Source organism: Elephantulus edwardii, unplaced genomic scaffold (genome assembly GCF_000299155.1).
Source record: "Elephantulus edwardii isolate Elephantulus edwardi_28Jun2011 unplaced genomic scaffold, EleEdw1.0 scaffold00082, whole genome shotgun sequence".
NCBI lineage: Eukaryota > Metazoa > Chordata > Mammalia > Macroscelidea > Macroscelididae > Elephantulus > Elephantulus edwardii.
In genome coordinates, this window is record NW_006399832.1 from 5,417,257 (window position 1) to 5,437,214 (window position 19,958).

Consider the following 19,958-nt stretch of genomic DNA (forward strand, 5'->3'; position numbering starts at 1 on the left):
TATTGAAGACTACAGTCCTTGACCTTCTGCAGCAAACTCTTAGAGTAGACGGGCAGATATGGCACCTGAGGCAGAGCCCCCAGATTTGGAAACAAATGAAGAGGAACAGTTGCAGGCAGACACTAATGATTGGAATGTGGAATATGAGAAGCATGAATGCAGGAAAATGGAACCTTGCCGTACCATGTGTCAATCTCATGATTTCTGACAAGCTCAAGTTTATTGTTACTGACTTGTGGCAGTCCATCTTGCTGAGGCCCTTCCTTTCTTTCTCTGTTCCTCTACCTTTTCCAGTATATCTTTTTCCAAGGACTGGCCTTTCCTGACAACATGGCCAAGGCATATGAGACAGTCTCATTATCCTTTTCTCTAAGGAACAACCTTGTTGTACTTCTACCAAGACAGACATGTTATTCTTTTGGCAGTCCATGGCCTATTCAGTACTTTTCTCCAACACCACTATTCAAAGACATCGATTATTCTGTCACCTTTATTCATTGTCCATCTTTCAGATGCATATGAAATAATTGAAAAAACTGTATCTTTGATTAGGCACACCCTAGTGTTTAAATTGACATTGTTACTCTAGTACGTTAGCAAGGTCCTTAACAGCAGTTTCTTATTTTTGCTGCTCCATAGGTGTTAACCCAATTGACATACTGCAAATAATAGATGCAGCCCTCGACATGCTCACCAGAGTATGCCAGGAAATTTGGAACCAGCTATCTGGCCGCATGACTGGAAGAGATCCATATTTGTTCCTATTTTCAAAAAAGGGATCCAACACAATGTGGAAAGTATGGAACAATATCATTAATGTTGCATACAAGCAAAATATTGTTGATGATTATCCAAAAAACAATTGGAACAGTAGATTGACAGGGAACACCGGAAGTTCAAGTAGGGTTTAGAAAAGGCCATGATACCAGGGATATTATAGCTGATGTCTTCGTTGGAAGCAGAGAGTATCAAGAGAATGTCTACTTGTGTTTTATTGATTATGCAAAAGCATTTGACTGTGTGAATCATAACAAGCTATGGTTAACTTTAAGAAGAATAGGAATTCCTCCAGAACACTTAATTAAGCTTATACAAAATCTATACCAAGACCAAGAAGGCTTTGATCTTCTACAGCTAAGTGCTTTAGGTCTTTTTCACTTTCAGCAAACAAGTTTTTGTCATCTGTATAAGACAGGTTGCTGATGAGTCTTCTTTCAACCCTGTTGCTACATTCTTCTTCATATAGTCCAGCAAACTTGAATTACTTTCCTGGCATATAGTCTGAATAGATGTACAAAAAAGATCCAACCCTGATACACACCTTTCTTGATTTTAATCCCTGCAAGTGTCTTTTTGTCTGATAACTTTGTCTTTGGTCTATATATAGATTTCTCATGAGTACATTTAAGTATTGTAGGATTCTTGTTTTCAGTATTATATGTGATTTGTTATAATCCGCACAGTCAAATGTCTTTAGTTAATAAAACACAGGTAACATCTTTATGGTATTCTTTGCATTCAGCCAATATCTCCCTGACATCAGCAATGATATCCTTCATTCCAAGGTGTCTTCTGAATCCAGCTTGAGTTTGTTGCAATTCCCTGTCTATGTTCTATTCCAGTCATTCCTGAGGCCTTGCATTTTTTGCCAGTGCCTTCAGTGCTGGTTGCATTCTTCCTTTCTTATTATTGATTCTTGATCATCTGTTACGTCCTGAAATGGTTCAGAGTTAATAAATTATTTTTTGTAAAGTAATTCTGTGTATTTCTTCCACCTTCTTTTAATGCTTCTGGCATCATTCAATATGTTACTTATATAAACCCTCAGCATTGCAACTCAAAGCTTGAATTTGTTCTTCAGTTCTTTCAACTTTAGAAATGCTGAATGTGTTCTTCCATTTTTATTTTCTAACTCCAGGTCTTTGCACATTTAGTTACAATACTTAGCTTTGTCTTTTCCAACTGCCCTTTGAAATCTTCTGTTCAGGTCTCTTTCTTTGTCCTTTCTGTATTCTAGCACAAGTTTCTGCGTATCCTCTGACTTCCATTTCAGTCTTTCTTTCCTTTCTACATAATAATATTTTGCTTTCTTCATGGATAATGTCCTTGTTGCCATCTTACAACTAGTCTAGTCTTTAGCCATTAATGTTCACTGAATCAAATCTCTTCTTGACATAGTTTTTAAATTCAGATAGAATAGAGACTCAAGGTTGTATTTTGGTTCTAGTGGACTTTCATATGTATGTCAAATACATATTTAAAAATATTTATATGTATGTATATAATACTGATTTTTAATTTTAGATATTTTCTATCTCTTGCTGAGTATTAGTATGATACTGAATACAGAACTGCTTTGAATTTTGAAAGCCACTCCATATGTTCTGTTTTAAGACTATTTTAAGTAATATGACAAACTGAACTTACTTGATCTATAAAAAATTTGTTTCTTGTTGTCCCAAGTGATGCTGCAGTAAACAACTTTTTCCTATATAAGCCTTGCACATGCATATCTTCATAAGCTCCTAGATATGGAATAAGTGGTTAAAAGATATGCCTTGAAGTAGAATCACTACCTTTGAGCTGTGGTGTTGGAGAAGAGTATTGAATATACTGTGGACTGATAGGAAAACAAACAGGTTCATCCTGGATGAGGTGAAACCAATCTGTTTCTTGGAGGCAATGATTCTGAAGCTCCGTCTGACATATTTTGGGTATGTTGCAAGGAGTAAGTAGTCTTTGGAAAGGAACATCATATTTGGGAAGGTGAAGGGACAGCTCAAGAGAGGAAGACCCTGTATACGATGGATTGAATCAGTGACTGAGGAAATGAGGATAGATGTGTCAGAGACAATGAGGTTGGCTCAGGATAGAACAAGGTGCAAAGATGTTGTACATAGGGTCACTATGAGTTGTAAGCTACTCGGTGGCACATAACAACAACAACAGATATTTATAAGTAGTACCTGTTTGCTTGGCTCCATAGTCAACAGTCTTGGCACCAGCAGCCAGGAAATTAAAAGGCGCATTGCCATGGGAAAGTCTGCTGTTAGGGACCTCTCCAAAGTACTGAAGAGCAATGGTGTCTCTCTGGAGACTAAGGTGTGTCTGATACAGGCCATGGTCTTCGCAATCACTTGTTATGCATCAGAGAGTTGGACAATGACCAAGGAGGATAGAAGGAGAATTGATGCCTTTGAGCTGTGGTGCTGGAGAAGAGTATTGAGAATACCATGGACTGCTAGGAAAACAAACAGATTTGTCCTGGAAAGGGTTAAACCGGGTGGCTCCTTGGAGGCAAGGATTCTGAGGCTCCATCTAACATACTTTGGACATGTTGTGAAGAGAGACCGGTCCTTAGAGAGGGACATCATGCTTGAGAGGGTGGAGGGACAGCGCAGGAGAGGAAGGCCCTCTATGAGGTGGATTGATTCAGTGACTGGGATAATTGGGATGGGAGTGTCAGAGACAGTGCGATTGGCACAGGACAGAGCGGAGTTTAGGGCTGTTGTACATAGGGGTCGCTATGAGTCGCAGGCGACTCAACGGCACATAACAACAACAACACCTGTCCTCATAGAGGTTGAAACTGTATGTACCCACATTAGTAACATATAGGAATCTTGGTTCTTCATATCCTTGTGTATATTTGATATTATCAACTGTTTGATGTTTTGATGTTATCAACTTGAATAAATAGAAAACAGAATCTTACTGTGGTTTTATCTTGCATTTCTCTTATTAGATGAAATATATTTTCATATGTTTAAGAGTCAGGTGTTTCCTTTTTTATGAACTGTCTCCTCATTTTCTTTATTCTTCCCCCATCCTTTGCTGTATTGTGTCATTATACTAAATTAATTTATAAATGCTCTTTTTTGTATTAAGGAAAATAGTTCTCATCTGTGATAGCAGTTGCAATTTTTTAAAAATATTTTTCCTACCCATAATTTTTAAATGTTTTGTTCAACTTATCCATAATTTTTAAAAGCTGTTAGTTTGCATCATATTTTAAAATGCTTTTTCTTTTTGTTTATATCTATTCCAGTTATACAACTGATCATTGATATATACTTATTTGATATATGAACTTTTTTGGATTTCCTTCAGTGATATTTAAAAATATTCTTGATACATATCTTACATATTTCTTGTTAAGTTTATTACTATTCTAAACAGAACTTTTAATTTAATTTTTTGAAGTTTTTTTAAATTTAGGTTGCTTATATTATTTTTTCCCTGCTAATTTATTTACAAAATTCAAATACAAATTCTAACAAATTCTTTCAATTTAATCTTTTATCTTATTGTCTACAAAAGCTTTCAATTCTTATATTTGTTTTGTACCTAGCCATTTTCCTGAATTCTGTTATTATGTGGTGAGTTTGTTGATTTTCCTGGGTATTTTTAGATAAAAATCAAATAATCTACAAATTATACAGAAATATACTAATTTTACCTGTATTCTCTCTTTTTATAAAGTCTCATTCTTCTTCTCTCTGACTTTCACTATTTTTAGACTCTTTTTATTAAGAATGATGCTCTGAATGATTTTTGTGTCCTATTCTTTTTCATTTCCACTTCAAATCATTCTTGTCCCATTAACTATGGCTAACTGTGGTCCATTTTGGTCATTCTTTGTGGTATCTAAAGAATAGAAAGACTTAAGCTGAGCTTCCCTTACAATGGGAAGAACTCAGCTTTCTCATTGCTTCCACTGTTTTGCCTTTTGAAGAGATCAGTCTTTGCTGAAGATTCCTGAGGAGACAGATGGTATTAAGTAATTTCTGTTATGTGTTCTCCTAATAGAGAAATGAGTAGGATAAGAGACTTTAGAAAACCTACTGTGTGCAGATCTCTTAAGTTTGTACCCTGTAGCCTACTTACATACTACCAGAAATCAATTAATTTGTTAACTTGTCAGGGTTTCTGTTCCTACTACTTTTGATTCACTACATATAGAAAAACCATCCCTTTCCACTGAAGTATTGGACAATGAATAAGAAAGCACAAAAGACTTGATACCTTTGAATTACAATGTTGGTGAATAATAATGAATAAACCTTGAACTTCAAAAGAACAAACAAATCTCTCTTGGAAGACATGCAAAAAAGGTGCTTCCTAGACTTTGTCTCACATGCTTTGGGCATGTTGTCAGGACAGGCCAGTCCATGGAGAAGACATTATGCTTGGAAAAATAGAAGAAGAAGAACCTTAAAGAGCTGGCTGAGCAAATCAGGTTTACAGTACAATTTGTAAACTTTCATGGAAATGAAAATATAAGTAACTAGAAAAAGAAATGAGTTAACTAGAAAAAGAAATGAGTTTATGCTCTATGGAGATGGTTTCAGTCTGTTGCATGTAGGGTAGCAATGTGTGTTGGAGTGGCTTTTAAATGACACCTAACCACAACACATATAGACATGTAGGGAGAATCTCATACTTTGACCCAAAGTGAGAACCTTTGCATCACCATTCATAATACCTTGTGGTTTTATTATTGACTCTGGATTTCTAATTGTAATCACATCAATCATATTATTTCCCAGGATAAAAGTTCTTCTTAACTGTTGTTGTTGTTGTTAGGTACTGTTGAGTGCAACCCATAACAACCCTATGAACAAAAGGTTTGAACCCTGTTCTATCCTGTGCCATCTGCACACTTCCTGACACACACGAGTCCACTGCAGCAGTCACCATGTTAATCCACTTACCTTCTTAACTAAACACTAGCAATTTGCTGTGGTTCCAATTTGCTGTCTGAGAATTTACTTCACCTTGCCTATTGTCAATAACTTTGGCCTTCCTGTGAACTTGAATTTCACTGGTAAACTCTGCAAAGCTTATGATAAGCCATTGGGATTGCAGTCGTGGCAGAGTTTTGTTTTTGAAAGACCTATAGTAATTATAATCTATGGAAATGTGAGATAGTAAACAAAGAGTAAACAAATTTTGAAATTTTAATTTGACTTCCAAATGGAGACAACTCTTGTGAAAATTCCATGACATCTAAGTGAGCGCAAATAGAATAAATAGGTATGGCAATAAACTGCTTGTAACTGAATATATTATCTTTGTTCTTGTTACTTGAACATAAGATGACAAATCGTTACTAATAAAAGGCCACTAAACTTCACATGTTTGGGAGGGTGGAGGGACAATGCAAGAGAAGACTGTGGATGAGATGGATTGACTCAGCGACTGGGGTAATGGTGGTAGGTGTGTTAGAGACAATAAGATTGACACAGGACAGAGCAGGGTTTAGGGCTGTTGTACATAGGGTCGCTATGAGTCTAAAGTGACTTGACAGCACACACCAATAACGACAACACTTAACAGTACTTTTATTTTCATGCTTGATGATTTTTTTTTCGATGCAAGAACATGATGGATCTTATTACCAGCTTAAGCAGGGACTCTATGCACGTCCTGACACAGAGGCCACGTGGCAGAGCCCCCAGGCGCTTCCAGACAAGGGTTTTTATTGGTGCTGGGGGTCACAAAGACTGAGTGAGGGGCAGGGAGATACAAGGGCATTGGGGAACTTGTGAGATAAGATGGAGGCGGCACATAGTGATTGGCTAATTTGAAAATATGCGGGCTCATTAGCAAGAGCCCCCGAACATTTGGCATACTGTGATTGGCGTAAGGTTCATAAAGGAGGAGTTAGAGTCACTTCTTTGTTGCTGAGGTCCTTTCAGGATGTGAACTCGAGAAAAACCAGGACAAAGGACTTAAAATGGGAGCCAGACCAGAGATATATGTAACAAATCTTGACTCTTACATTCTCCCCTTTCTCTTGGTAAGGCAAACATCTGGGTTGTACCTTGAGGGAGTATTTTCAACTTGCGAGGTTGAATCCAATGGAAGTGGCTGGTTGAACTTTGCTTCCTTAGCTGGCGGTCTATCTCTGGAATAAGGCTCAGGGTCTGGAACAAACCTCAGTGTTCAGGTTACCTATAGGAAAGGGAGCAAACAAAGCTTGATGCAGCCTTTCAGAAACTGGAAAGGATTTCCATTTGGTTGCCGCAGGATGGCTTCGGCCATCTTCAGGTTTGGAGTTTCCTTTCTTCTTCTTGGCCTCAGAGGCTGTACTTCTTATATTCCCTCTTCTTTAGGCTTCTGCCATCTGGATATGGATTAGCCGGCCGACCTTCCAGTTTTGGGAGTCCCAGGGGTCCTGGGGGGATCCCAGTTGAGCCACATCTTGGTGGAACCCTCAAAATGTTCTGCCACAATCGCGAGTCCCCCAAAGGACACCAGGGAGCCGAAATCTATGCAAAAACGTGAGGGATTTTTTTACCAGCTTAAGCAGGGACTCTATGAACACCCCGACAGAGTGACCATGTGGCAGAGCCCCCATGCTTGATGATTTTGTCTGACAGATTCAGCAAGAGTGTTGTTTTTAATTATTATTAAATTTTATTAGTTTTCGTGAACATTTACAGAGATTTTTGGTTTTTATTAATTCATGGTTGCACTGTTTTCTCTACCCTCCTCCCCAGTTCGTTCTTCTCCCCCCACCCCCAAATGTCTGTTTTAATTGTCCAATTGCCACAGTGCTTGTCGAAGCCAGTTCTGATTAATCTCCTTTGTCAGTGTGTCCTTTGCCATTTCCTATCACTCCTCCCTGAGAGAGACTTCACCCTGATTCATAAGGAAAAGGGGATGGTGTATTCTCTTAGCTACTTCCTCCTGGAAAGGGATGCTGTAGGTTTCAGCGTGAAGATCTTCTCTCACTACACTGAAGGGCCCCTTTAGCAGTAGAAAACACATAGACTATTATGGAGATTGATTTTGGAATTTAGATTCACTGTTATCAATTGTGCTTGGCCGTACATGTTCATATCCTTGAAGATGTATCATGGAAGTGTTGCAGCCTAGAAGATACAAATTTAACTAACAAGTTAAAAGTACATGAGTCAAAAATTAAAAAGCAATAATATTCCGAGTAGAGGATCTAATAGTGGCACAAATCAATTTACAGAGGGAAGGTGGTTCTTAAAATAAAAGGCCTATAGACTAGCACTTTGTCTATTATAGTGTAGAGGTTAGGAACCACAAGATGTAGAGGCTCAGCTATGGTTCTTAAGTCCTGGAGGAAATTCCATCTACCACTGGGTTGTTTTACAACTCAGAAGTTTTAATGCAAGGTAGAGGTAAAGCAAGGAACTGCTTATGAGGTTTTCCATCCATTCCAACAACTAAGAGATAGTGAGAAGAGTTGGGACCTCAGAAGGCTTTTAGGATCAATTAGTAGGCTCTGTGTCCAAGAGAAAATGAATATACCTACCAGTAATGTTAATGCTCACCCACAGCTCTTCTTGGAAGATCTAAATCGTTGAAGCTTCCTCATTTGTTTCCAGCTGGGAGCTGGGGCCTGTCAGTCCTGTCTGCCACGAGGACCTGATGTGGGCCACCTTGGCCAGGTGTCCTTCAGAGCCACACTTAGAGCAAGTGAGTGGGAGCTTCCTCTCTACTCCCTTGCCTATCTGTGGTTCTCGTCTGTGACACTGTGTACTGAAGTGGCCCAGCTTTCCACAGTGGAAGCAATTCTGACCTCCTTTATTACCTTTGGGTGGCATTGTATATGAGTAAGACTTCCTTTTCCTGACACAGGCCCTAACCTGGCAGCAATAGCTGCCCCAATAATTTTGGCCATTCTCTGGTCTTTTCTCTTTCCTGTAGATCCCAGTTGTTAAAAGAGGGAAAAATTTAAGCAAATGTATAACAAATAATTTTGAAAATTATAATCTTTTAAGCTTAAGGCTAGAAGTATTAACAATATCATAATTTCCAGTCCAGAGATACATGTTCCAATGCAGTACCTATTTTCCATAAATGGTTTTGGTAAGAGGAATGTTGTAAATGTGGATACATTTCCACTGTTCCTCCTCCATGCCACGATATAATGTTATTAGCTTGAGCAGTTATAAATCCATTGCCATCCTTACTCTAACTTCTTTTTTTAAAAAAATGTAAATTTGTTATTAATTTCAGTGAAAATTTAGAGAGCATTGTTCTTATTTGTCAAATATGCATGACCTCTATTTCATGCTCTGAAAGCAGCAGGTCGTCCAAATTTTCACTTTAGTACCATTAAGTGAGTAATAAAACATACACGCAGCTGGCTTTATGCATGGAGTTGTGTCCTTGATCGCTCTGTCAACAGTTTTCATTCCAACGTACAGCAATCCTCTGTTGGGTTTGCAAGGCCGTGAACCTTCATGGGAGGCAATTGCCCATCTTTCTCCCTTGGAGTGGCTGGTAGATTTGAACCGCTGACCTGTTGATTTGTAGCCCAACATGTTACATGTCATGCCACCAGGATTCCTTTTCTCCCTTAGACTTCACAGAATTTGACAACAGATAAAGGCCAGAATTCTTGATGGACAAAATGAAACCACTGTGCTTTAATCCCATATCTAGAGCTGAAATTTCCTTATATATCTTTGTCACTCCTGTCTTAGTTAACAATCAGAGACAGGTCCCGAAAGCTTGGTAATTGATCACTACTCATTTATTTAATGGTGAGTGAGATCTGAAATGTAGTTCAGGCCTGAATGTGCTTACTGAGACAGTAACCTTACTGCTAATTATAATTAATGTACATTTAAAATAGCACATTAGTTATAAATTGAAACAAGACATACATCTACCTCAGACTAATACTCCAGAAGTTTTAGTCAAGAATTACATTACCACTCATCAGGCTTCTTTTTAATTAATTAACTGAAGCATAATTAGTTGGCAGTGGGCAAGTGGCTCAATTCCATCGATCCCTTTTCAGTGCATCTAAAGATAGGACTCTCCCAAGGGCCTGGTCAGGCAATAGGCTCTGAAATAACAACCAATAAAATCTGAGATGTTTGCACTGACCTTTTGCAGACCCAAGAGACTAAATAGCAGATACACAAATAGATCCAGGCTACTCTCCGTCTTCCCTTTCTTCTCAGGAACACACTCCAGCTTTTGGTACTTTTACACGTTAGGGCTGACTTTTCTTCTTAGAAGAACTTCTAAATAAGTGTTATTTCCTGAATCAAAGATTCTTTTTTTTCCTCTTTCTTGTTTCTCCATGTTATTATGTGAGACAGATATTGAGAAGTGTAATAAGACAAAAGAAGTAGAAAAGATCTGAGAAAATAATTTGTGGCTAAAGACTGGCTATTGTTTGATTATTCTGCTAACATATAGCACCCTCGATCCAAAACAAAAACAAACAAGTCGAAGAAAACACAAGACCTCACCCTTCTCAAGATGAACATCAAATCTGTTGTACTATTGTTTTCATTGACCAAATATTTGATCCATATCTCCCAGGTCCTTAACCTTGGCTCTCTTGTACTCTGATTAAGAATTCTTACAAGGCCTCCCTGTACAAGGGCTGAGTATACTTTTTAAAAAGAAAGTATATACTTTCTTTTTATAAATGCTCTCAACTCAACTCTTTACCACCTAGTTGGAACTGACTCATAGCTGACTCTCTAATAAATTCTTGGAGATTGTAAGTTGCATAGAAGAAAATTGCCTCTCTTCCTCTAATGGAGCAGCTGGTGGTTTTGAACTGCCTCCCTTTGGATTGGCAGAGCATCTCCTTACCCACTAGGCCACCAGAGCTGCATAAAACAAACAGATCAAGAGAATAGAAAAGAAGCACAAAACTATCCCAACTCATTATAGTGTTTAGAGAGCTGTGTCTTCAATTCTAGAAAGTCTATTTGCACTTAAGTGATTGGGCTTTTATAGTATACCAGTCCCGCCAGTTGTCAACTAGACATCATAATTATCATGTATTCTTTCTAAAAATGGAACATTTAGGAACAACAACTTTGGAGACTGGGTGTGAGTGTATTCTCTTTTCTTGCCAAGATCAAGCAGGCCCTAACAGGTATTCACTCCTCTAGAAATCACCAATTTTTACCAATTGTAGCTTTTACGTACAAAATACAGTGTAATGAGGCACTGCCCACATATTTCTGTGCCATTCTCATAGTTGTTGCTTTGTGTAAGTTGCTTTTTTGCAGCCACTGTGTTGGGCCATCTTGGTGGTGGTCTTCCTCTTTTTTATTGACTTCTGCTTTATCAAGTATAACATGCTTCTGTTAACTTGTCCAAAATACACAAGACAACATCTTGCCATCCTTGCTTCTAAGGATATAACTGTGCTCATTGCAAGACAGATTTTTTTTTAAAATGTTGTTGTTATGTTCCCTAGAGTCTCTTGTGACTCAGCAATCCTACATATAACAGCCCTGAACCTTGCTCTAAGCTGTGTCAACCATATTGTCTCTGACACTCCTACCCCCATTACCCCAGTCACTGAATCAATCCATCTCATTGAGGGTCTTCTGCTTTTGCACTTTCCTTCAATCACCCCAAGCATAACATCCCTCTCCAAGGACTGGCCCCTCCTGGAAACGTATCCAAAGTATGTCAAATGAAGCTTCAGAATCCTTGCCTCCAAGGAGCAGCCTGGACTCTAGGATGAACCTGTTCATTTTCCTGGCAGTCTGTGGTCTATTCAATTCTCTTCTCCAGGACCACAGCTCAAAGTTCTCCTTCTATCATCCCTAGTCATTGTCCAGCTTTCGGACACATAGAAAATAATTGCAAAGACTACAGCCTGGATCAGGCACACCTTAGTCCCCAGACTGACATTGCTGCTCTTCAGTAGTTTGGAGAGGGCCCTGAAAGCAGACTAATGTTAATCATCTTTTCATTTCATGGCTGCTGGTACCAAGAGTGTTGATTGTGAAGTCGAGCAAATGGAAGCTATTAACAATCTCAGTCTCTTCACTGTCTATCATGATGCTATTTAATACAAAAATATATATTTTGTTTGTTCCCCTTATGCACCTAAAGTTTAATTTCAAGAGAAACTTAAGTCTATTCATTGGGAAAGAGTTTGCCTGCATTGAGTAAGGATTTTAACTTTTACTAAATGCCTGCAGGCTTTTTCTCCATGACTTGTTACATTAAGTTAATGCGTGTTCTTTGTGCCTTTTAATTTTTTTAGTGTTTTAATTTTAATTTTATACTGATTTACTTAGAAAGTTTGTATAAATTGCTTTTCACACCAGATCTTTTCCCTTTCCTTTACCCATCCTGTTTTGTGCTTTTGTTTTCTTGTGTTTTTAATTATCAAATAAACATACTCAAATTTTATTGCTTAGCACCAGATTTTTCAAAGATCAAAAAAATTGTTTAACCACTATGCTGTTCATAAATTATATTTCAAACATTTATCCCTGGTGCTACTTTTATTTTCTGAAGGTAGATTGACAATCTAGATGGAATGCTGCAGTGTACACAGTTCACTCTAAACAAAAAGAAATTATTAATCTCCTAGTTTTGCCAAAATTGTTAATATTAGGATGTATATAAAAATAACTATGATTTATCTGTGGCCAGTGAATGGCCCACATTTTTTTTTGCTTGGTTGTATGTATTTTTTTTTAATTGGGAAAACATATTGGGGGTACGAGGAGGTGAGGGTTGGGGGCAGAAGGGTGAGGATGGGCCAGGATGCAGTTGCAGAGCTGCACAGTTTGGTTGGTGGTGGGAGCAGGTGAAGGAAATGATGAGGGTCCAGTGGGGACCAGATGCTACAGAGGAATGACAAGCATTTTCCAATAGTAATTAATCCAACTGTCTTATTGATTTGGGAATTGGATGCCGACTCTCTGGTTCTTCATGCTGAACAGGGGCATAGATGTAAAGGGGGGAAGGGAGGACGCTTTATCACCTTACTGGTGGTCTTGGGTTAAAGCTGCTTGCCTTCTTGTTCTGTTAGAAGATATTTTCCTGTCATTTGCTCCCCTCTGGACTGCAAAGTGTTTTCCCAGGTGGGTCCAGTGGGGATGGCTGGTTGAACCCAGAGGCTCCATCCTCCTTTGCTTCCTTAGCTGTCAGTTGTATTTCCTTTTTGTCACTGGCACTGGGTTCAGGGTCAATTCTGGAGTAAAACTCAGAGTTAAGGTTACCTATAGGAAACGGAGCAAACCTAGAGAGAACAAACTTGTGAGTTACAAATAGAAGGGCTTTGAGGGTGTTGCTTTCAGGTTTACTTGGGGGGAGGGTGGCAGAAGGTGAACTAGGTAACATTGGATACCCTAGGCATTCTTTTTTTTTTTTTTCTCCTTCCCCACCCAGGGGTCAATCTGGGGACAATGGCACAAACTGGGGACTGAGGAGCTCACCCTGAGGGCTGTGATGGCCCACCCTGAGCCGAGGGCCGAGGGCAGCCCGCCCCAGGCAGAGGGCCGCAACAGCTTGCCACCAAGCCGGGGGCCGAGGGCAGCCCGCCCCGGGCAGAGGGCCGTGACGGCTCGCTCCGAGCAGGGGGCCAAGGGCAGCCTGCCCTGAGCCTGGGGCCGAGGGCTGCAATGGCTCGCCCTGAGCCGGGGGTTCTTATGGCATTCTTTGCAAAATCTTTCTTTGTTCCTTTGCTTTCAATTTCTTCTGAAACATCTTCATCAGCTTCTTGTTCTTCCTCCACTGTTTTCAAAAGCTGAGAAGATTCTGGTATTTTTTTTTTTGAAGGTTATGTTTGTGGTATGTGCCTTTTTGAAGGACAAAGGCAATCTGCCACAAATATCATACAAAGTCCTAACAACAGTCCTGAAAACAACGTTGCTAAAGCAAAAACTGTCTGATCCCCATGCAGGTAGTCCAAGGTCTTCAACCAAATAGTTATGACAAGTCCTGATCCACATAAATAACTGAAAGAGTGCTGGCATACTACTCGTCAGAACAGAGCCATGACGAAATGAGTTCCATGCTCTTCCACTTTTTGCCACTTAAGAAGTTTATGAAGTTCTTCTTAGTGTTTGGGCCCTGATAATGCCATTTATTTATTTAAATTCAAAGAGGCCTATTTTCTTCCTGCTCCCCTGCTCCTCCCCCAGTCCACCCCACAATGTACCCCTTGTTCTAGATTGTTCTCATACATATAATGAATAATCATATATTCCTTTTGGACAGTTCTTCCCCTCATCTGTTCTAATGCAGTGCTCATTATCTATCCACTCGTTCCCCATTTCCTCTCCATCCACACCCCATATCTATCCTATGTTATAACAGTGGTGTTATGCAGTATTTATCCTTTTGTGACTGAGATAGTTCACTTAGCATAATGTCCTCAAGGCTCCCCCATATTGTATAATGTTATAGTATTTCATTGTTTTTCAATGCTGCTTAGTATTCCTTTGTGTGAATGTATCATTGTTTTTCTATCCATTCGTTTGTTGATGGGCACTTGGGTTATTCCCATCTCTTTGCTACTGTGGAAAATTCAGCAATAAACATGGTGTGCATCCCTCTGTTTTAGTTGTCAGTCTGGTTTCTTGAGGGTATATTGCCAGTAGTGGAATTGTGATAGATTTGGTGTCAGTTAGTCAATACTCTTTTTGGTGTCAGTATATAGTCAATACTCTTTACCAACAGCATACTTTAGAGATATTAATTATTCCTATGTCTCCCTTACTCATTGTCTAGTTTTTGCATACTAGTGAAGCAATTGGAAGTATCATATCTTGGGTCAAGCACACCTTAGTCCTCAAAGTGACATTCCTCTGCACACTCCATCATGCTTTAAAGAGAACCAATAGCAGATTTTCCCAATACAATGTGTCATTTGAGTACTGACTCCTGTTTCCATAGGCATTGATTGTGGACTAAAGTAAAGTGAAGTCTTTGACAACTTCTGTTAGTTTTCTCTGTTTATTATGATGTTGTGTATTGGTCCAGTTGTGAGAAATATTGTTTTGTTTATGTTGACATGTAATCCATACTGAAAGCTGTAAATAGTCTTTGATCTTCATCAGTTAGAGCTTCTAGTGCCTTTTACTTTCAGGAAGCAAGTTTGACTCTTCTGCAAATGAGTCTGTCTAATTCTGATGCTGTATTCTTCATAATATGGCTCAGTTCGAGATTATTTACTCAGCAAACAGATTGAATAAGTGGGTTGAAATGATCCAATTCTGGCACACTTTCCTGATTTTAAACCATGTGGTACCCACGTGTTCTGTTCCAACAGCTCCTTCTTGGTTTTATAGGTTCCACATGATCACAATTAAATATTTTGTAATTCCTGTTCTTGGCAATGTTACTCTTAATTTTTTTTATGATCAACAGAGTTGAATTCCTTTGCAAAACCAAGACAACACAGGTAAGCTTATTTTTGTATTCTGTACTGTCAGCCAAGATCCTTCCGACATCAGCAGTGAGACCTTTCATTTTTTCCTGAATATATTTTGAATTTTTGACAGTTTCTGTCAATGTACCATTGGAGCTTTTTTTTTTATCTGTTTTTTTTTGTTTATCTATTTTTACTTAAAATTTTTATTTTAAGCTGGTATACTTACAAAGTTAATATACATAGTTTAGACAATGAATCTTTCCCCTTTTCTTTATCCACCCCTCCCTCCATCCATCAAATTGTGTGACTCTATGATTAAGCACTCCCTACTCATCCTCACCCATCTGCTCCCCACCCCGGCTCTGCTTGGATCGTTATACACAGTCTACGAGAATAGTATTACACAGTATTTGTCCTTACGGGACTGAGTGAGTTAACTTAGCATAACACTCTCCAGTCCCTCTCAAGTTAGGTAGTAAGTTACAAAATCATTGTTCCTGCACGCTGTGTAGTATTCCTTCATGTGAATGTACCATAATTTTCCCAGTCCATTAGATTGTGGTTGGATATTTAGGCTGTTTCTATATTCTTGTGATGGTGAATAATGCTGCTATGAACACTGGTGTACAAGTCGCCATTTGGGCCTCAGTTATCATTTTTTCAGAGTGTATTCCAAGCAGTTGGGTTATATTGAATTTCTGTGCTCAGCTTTTTGAGGAAACACTAAACTGCCTTCCAGAATGGTTGTCCCATTTTACAATCCCACTGAAAATGTATCCTATGTTCCTATCTTACCACGTATTCGCCAACATTTATTACTTGCTGTTCTGTTACACTTTGACAGTGCTACTGGGGTAAGATGGCATATCATTGTGATTTTGATTTGTTACAACTATTTTTGAATCAGCTTCAGCAAAACTTTACTTGTGTGTGATGTTAATTATATCGTTTGGTACTCAGATTCTATTGTATTATATTTTTTGAAATGGGTACAAATATGGATCAGTTCTAATTGCTTGATCAAGTAGCTGCATTCTGAACTTCTTAGCATAGATTAGTGAGCACCTCCCACATTGCATCCCATTTGTTGAAACATTTCAGTTGGTATTTCATCAATTCCTAGAGCCTCGTTTTTTTGACCAGTGACTTCAGTGCATCTTAGACTTATTCCTTTAATATAGTTGGTGTTGAACAGATGCACACATATATGCCTTCCTAACATGGGTGAATTCTGTTTCTTTTTGGTATGGTGATTCTATGTATTCCTTCCATCTTCTTTTGATGTGTCCTTTGTCGTCCAGCACTCACAGAATCCTTGAGCATTGCAACTTGTGGCTTGAATATTTTCCCCCAAGTTCTTTTAGCTTGAGAAATGCTGAGCAAGTTCTTTCTTTTTGTTTTCTAACTCCAGGATTTTGCACATTTCATTATAAAACTTTACTTGTCTTCTCAAGCTGATCTTTGAAATCTGTTTTTCATTAAACTTTCATCTTCTGTTGCTTTAGTTTTCTATATTCAAGAACAAGCTTCACAGTCTTCTCTAATATCCCTTTTGATTTCTTTTCTCTTTCTTGTCTTTTTAATGACCTTTGCTTTCTTCATGTATGATGGCCTCGATATCATCTCACAACTTTGGTCCTTGGTTCAATGGATCAAATCTATTCTTCATAGATCCCTATCAAGGGATTCTTGATAGGCCCCTAAATAATGCTTGAGAGGCCCCTAAATCAAGTGGGGTATACACAAGAATGCACTTTGGCTCCCATGGTCTTGTAATTTCCTTCAACTTTGGTTTGAACTTGCATATGTCTATTCCTTAGTCAGTTTCTGACTTTAATCTGGCTAAAGACTTCATATTTTATTTCCACAGATAAAATAGGTTTTATATCTATGTGTTCCATCCATAGAGGTTTTTGTGTATTGCTGTTATATGCCAAACAGTTGCCTCCAACCCATAGTGCCCCTACATACAACAGAATGGAAGCTTGCTCAATCCTGGGCCATGCTCACAATCTCTATTGGGCTTAAGTTCACTAAGTTGCATATCATGTGTCTACTCATCTTGTTGAGGGGACTCATTTTTTTGCTGTCTACTTTTCCAAACATGATGTTCTTCTCTAGGGACATGCCCAAAGTATGTGAGATGGAGTCTTACCATCCTCGGTTTTCAAGAGCACCCTGGTTACAAAACATCCAAGATAGATGAGTTTGCTATATTGACAGTCTATTGTATGTTCGATATTCTTTGTCAACACCACAACTCAAAAGCATACATTATTATTTAGTCTTCATTATCCAACTTTCACATGTATGTAAAGCAATCGAAAATATTATGGTTTGGGTCAGGCATACCATAGTCTTTGAAGTGACATCCTTGCTCTCTACCATTTTAAAGAGATCTTTGCCAGCAGATTTGTCATAGGCAACACATCTTTCAATTTTTTTTAGACTGTTGCATCTACTGGTGTTGATTGTGGACCTAAGTAAAATGAAATCCTTGACGACTCTGATCGTTTCTCCATTTATTATAATGTTTATTGGTTTAGTTTTATGATTTTTGCTTTCTTTAGATGAAGTGTAATCCACACTGAAGGCTAAAGCCCTGGATCTTCATCACTGTTTCAAATTTTGTTTGGTTCTCCACAAGAAATGTTGTGCCATCATTTCACAGGTTTTGATTAATTTGCTTCCAATTTTGTTCATATTTGTAGTCACCATACATATTGTTGGAAAAAACGGTATTTGTGATATGTTATTGTTCTTGCAAAATTCTATTATCTAATCTGTACGCTAATTTCTATTACCAAGACCCTTATTTTCAGCTACCAATCCATTATTTTCAACTTTCATATTTCCATTACCAGTAATTATTGATGCATCTTTATTGTATGTTTGATAAATTTCAGGCCATTGATGTTGATAAGAAATCTTCAGTATTTTTATTGTGGGTGTCAATTCTTGGTGTGTAAATTGGAATAATAGTCACATAAAGTGACCTTCCTTGTAGGCCTATGAATATTATCCTACCACTGACAGTGTTGTATTTCAGCATAGATCTTGAAATGCTCCTTTTGATGATGAATATGATGGCATTCTTCTTCAATTTGTCATTCCCAGCATAATAGACTGTATTACTGTGCAATTAAAAATTGTCAATAGCAGTCCACTTAAGCTTACTAGTACCTAGGTCATTAATCTTTATGTGTCCTATTTCATTTTTGATGACTTCCAATTTTCGTGGATTCGCACTTGTACATTCCATGCCCGGATTATTAATGGATTTTTTGCAGCAGTTTATTCTCAGTTTTAGTTGTGCCACATCAGCAGATGATGGCTCCTGAAGCTTCTCCATCTAAGTCTTTAACATTTCTGCTTTAATGAGGTGCTCTTCCCCAGTGATAGTTTGACTTCCTTCCAATCAGAGAAGCTAATTTCTGGCACTCTATCAGAGAATCTTCTGATATAAAGTATTCACTGGCCAATTTTTAAAGAAATGCATTTACAGGTCTCTCTCCCTTTCTAATCTGTCTTAGTCTGGCAGCTCTGCTGACCCTGCTCATGTTTGAAATATTGGTGGCATCATTTCTAGCAGCAGGCAATCCACCACAATATGACATACTGAGAAATAGATGGTGGACCTTGGGCTACAGATTTGGGTTAACATTCTTTTCACCCAGGAAGGTTCTCTCAATCAATAATGATTGACTAAATATAGCTGCAGACTTAATTTATTTTCTTAAAATAATAATAATAAAGTTTGTCCACAAAGTAAAGTTTACTTCCACATGGCATTATGTTGTTATTTTCTTAAAATAATAATAATAAAGTTTGTCCACAAGTAAAGTTTACTTCCACATGGCATTATGTTGTTGTTGTTGTTGTTATGTGCTGTTGAGTCATAACTGCCTCATAGCTGACCCTCGGTGGATTATCAGAGGCTGTACATTTCATGGGAGGAGATTGTTCATCTTTCCCTCTCTGTATTGTGCATGGAACTTCTGGAAAATTCTGTCTGCCTTTGGGTTAGCAGTGCAAGTCTTTACCCACTATGTCACCAGAGCTCCCTAAACAGCATTATAGATGGCATCTATTGGTCAAACTTTGGCAAAAATATGAATGATGTGATGATTTAATAGAACTAGAGGATGACTATTTTGCAGAATCTGGCTTGCTAACTCCAACTATCATAAAAGGAGAAGCAGACACTTGCTCATTTTTACTAAAAGATATGAAGATGCTAATTTACTATTAAATTGAAAAGAGACTTTAGTTTGATGTAATACATTGGTATTACATTTAAAACTCTTATTTTCCTCTTATATTTAGATCTTTCTCTGGAATTAAAGGACTACAGCTGAAAGTTAACCTCCAACCTAATGACAATTATTTTTTCTACGTGAGAGCCATCAATGCCTTTGGGACAAGTGAGCAGAGTGAAGCTGCCCTCATTTCTACCAGAGGTATTTCTCCTTCCAAGAACCAGGTTCTTTTCTTTCCTTTTATTGTCCAGAGAAGGGACTTTACAGGGAAATGTCATCAACTTGCTGCCAGCACTAGGTTTTTTGACATGAGGCAAAGATCAAGGCCAAAATGAGTCAAAGATCAAGATGCTGCGGTATTTTTTGTGGTTTAGAGGGTCTTTCTTACCTAGGCTGTTCATTAGCAGTCAGTCAGAGAGCTTACAATTACTGATACCTGGACCACAAATCTAGAGATTCTGACTTAATTGATCTGGAAGTTAGCCCAGACATAAGGTTGGTTTGGTTTTTTTAATAAATCTCTACAGAAAAAAAAATTAGCACTCTGGTTGCATTTT

The 19,958-nt window shown here is 38.3% G+C and overlaps 1 protein-coding gene and 1 pseudogene across 1 annotated transcript in view; one reads left to right on the plus strand and one right to left on the minus strand.

Moving 5' to 3' along the window:
- The window catches only part of LOC102843550 (cardiomyopathy-associated protein 5-like), a 148,979-nt gene that overhangs the window by 115,521 nt on the left and 13,500 nt on the right, over positions 1–19,958 (plus strand). Inside the window, exon 10 of the mRNA XM_006889884.1 lies at positions 19,469–19,602. Coding sequence (XP_006889946.1) covers positions 19,469–19,602 — 134 coding nt within the window. The remainder of the gene's footprint in view (positions 1–19,468; positions 19,603–19,958) is intronic.
- On the minus strand, positions 12,394–16,465 carry LOC102868940 (annotated as a pseudogene).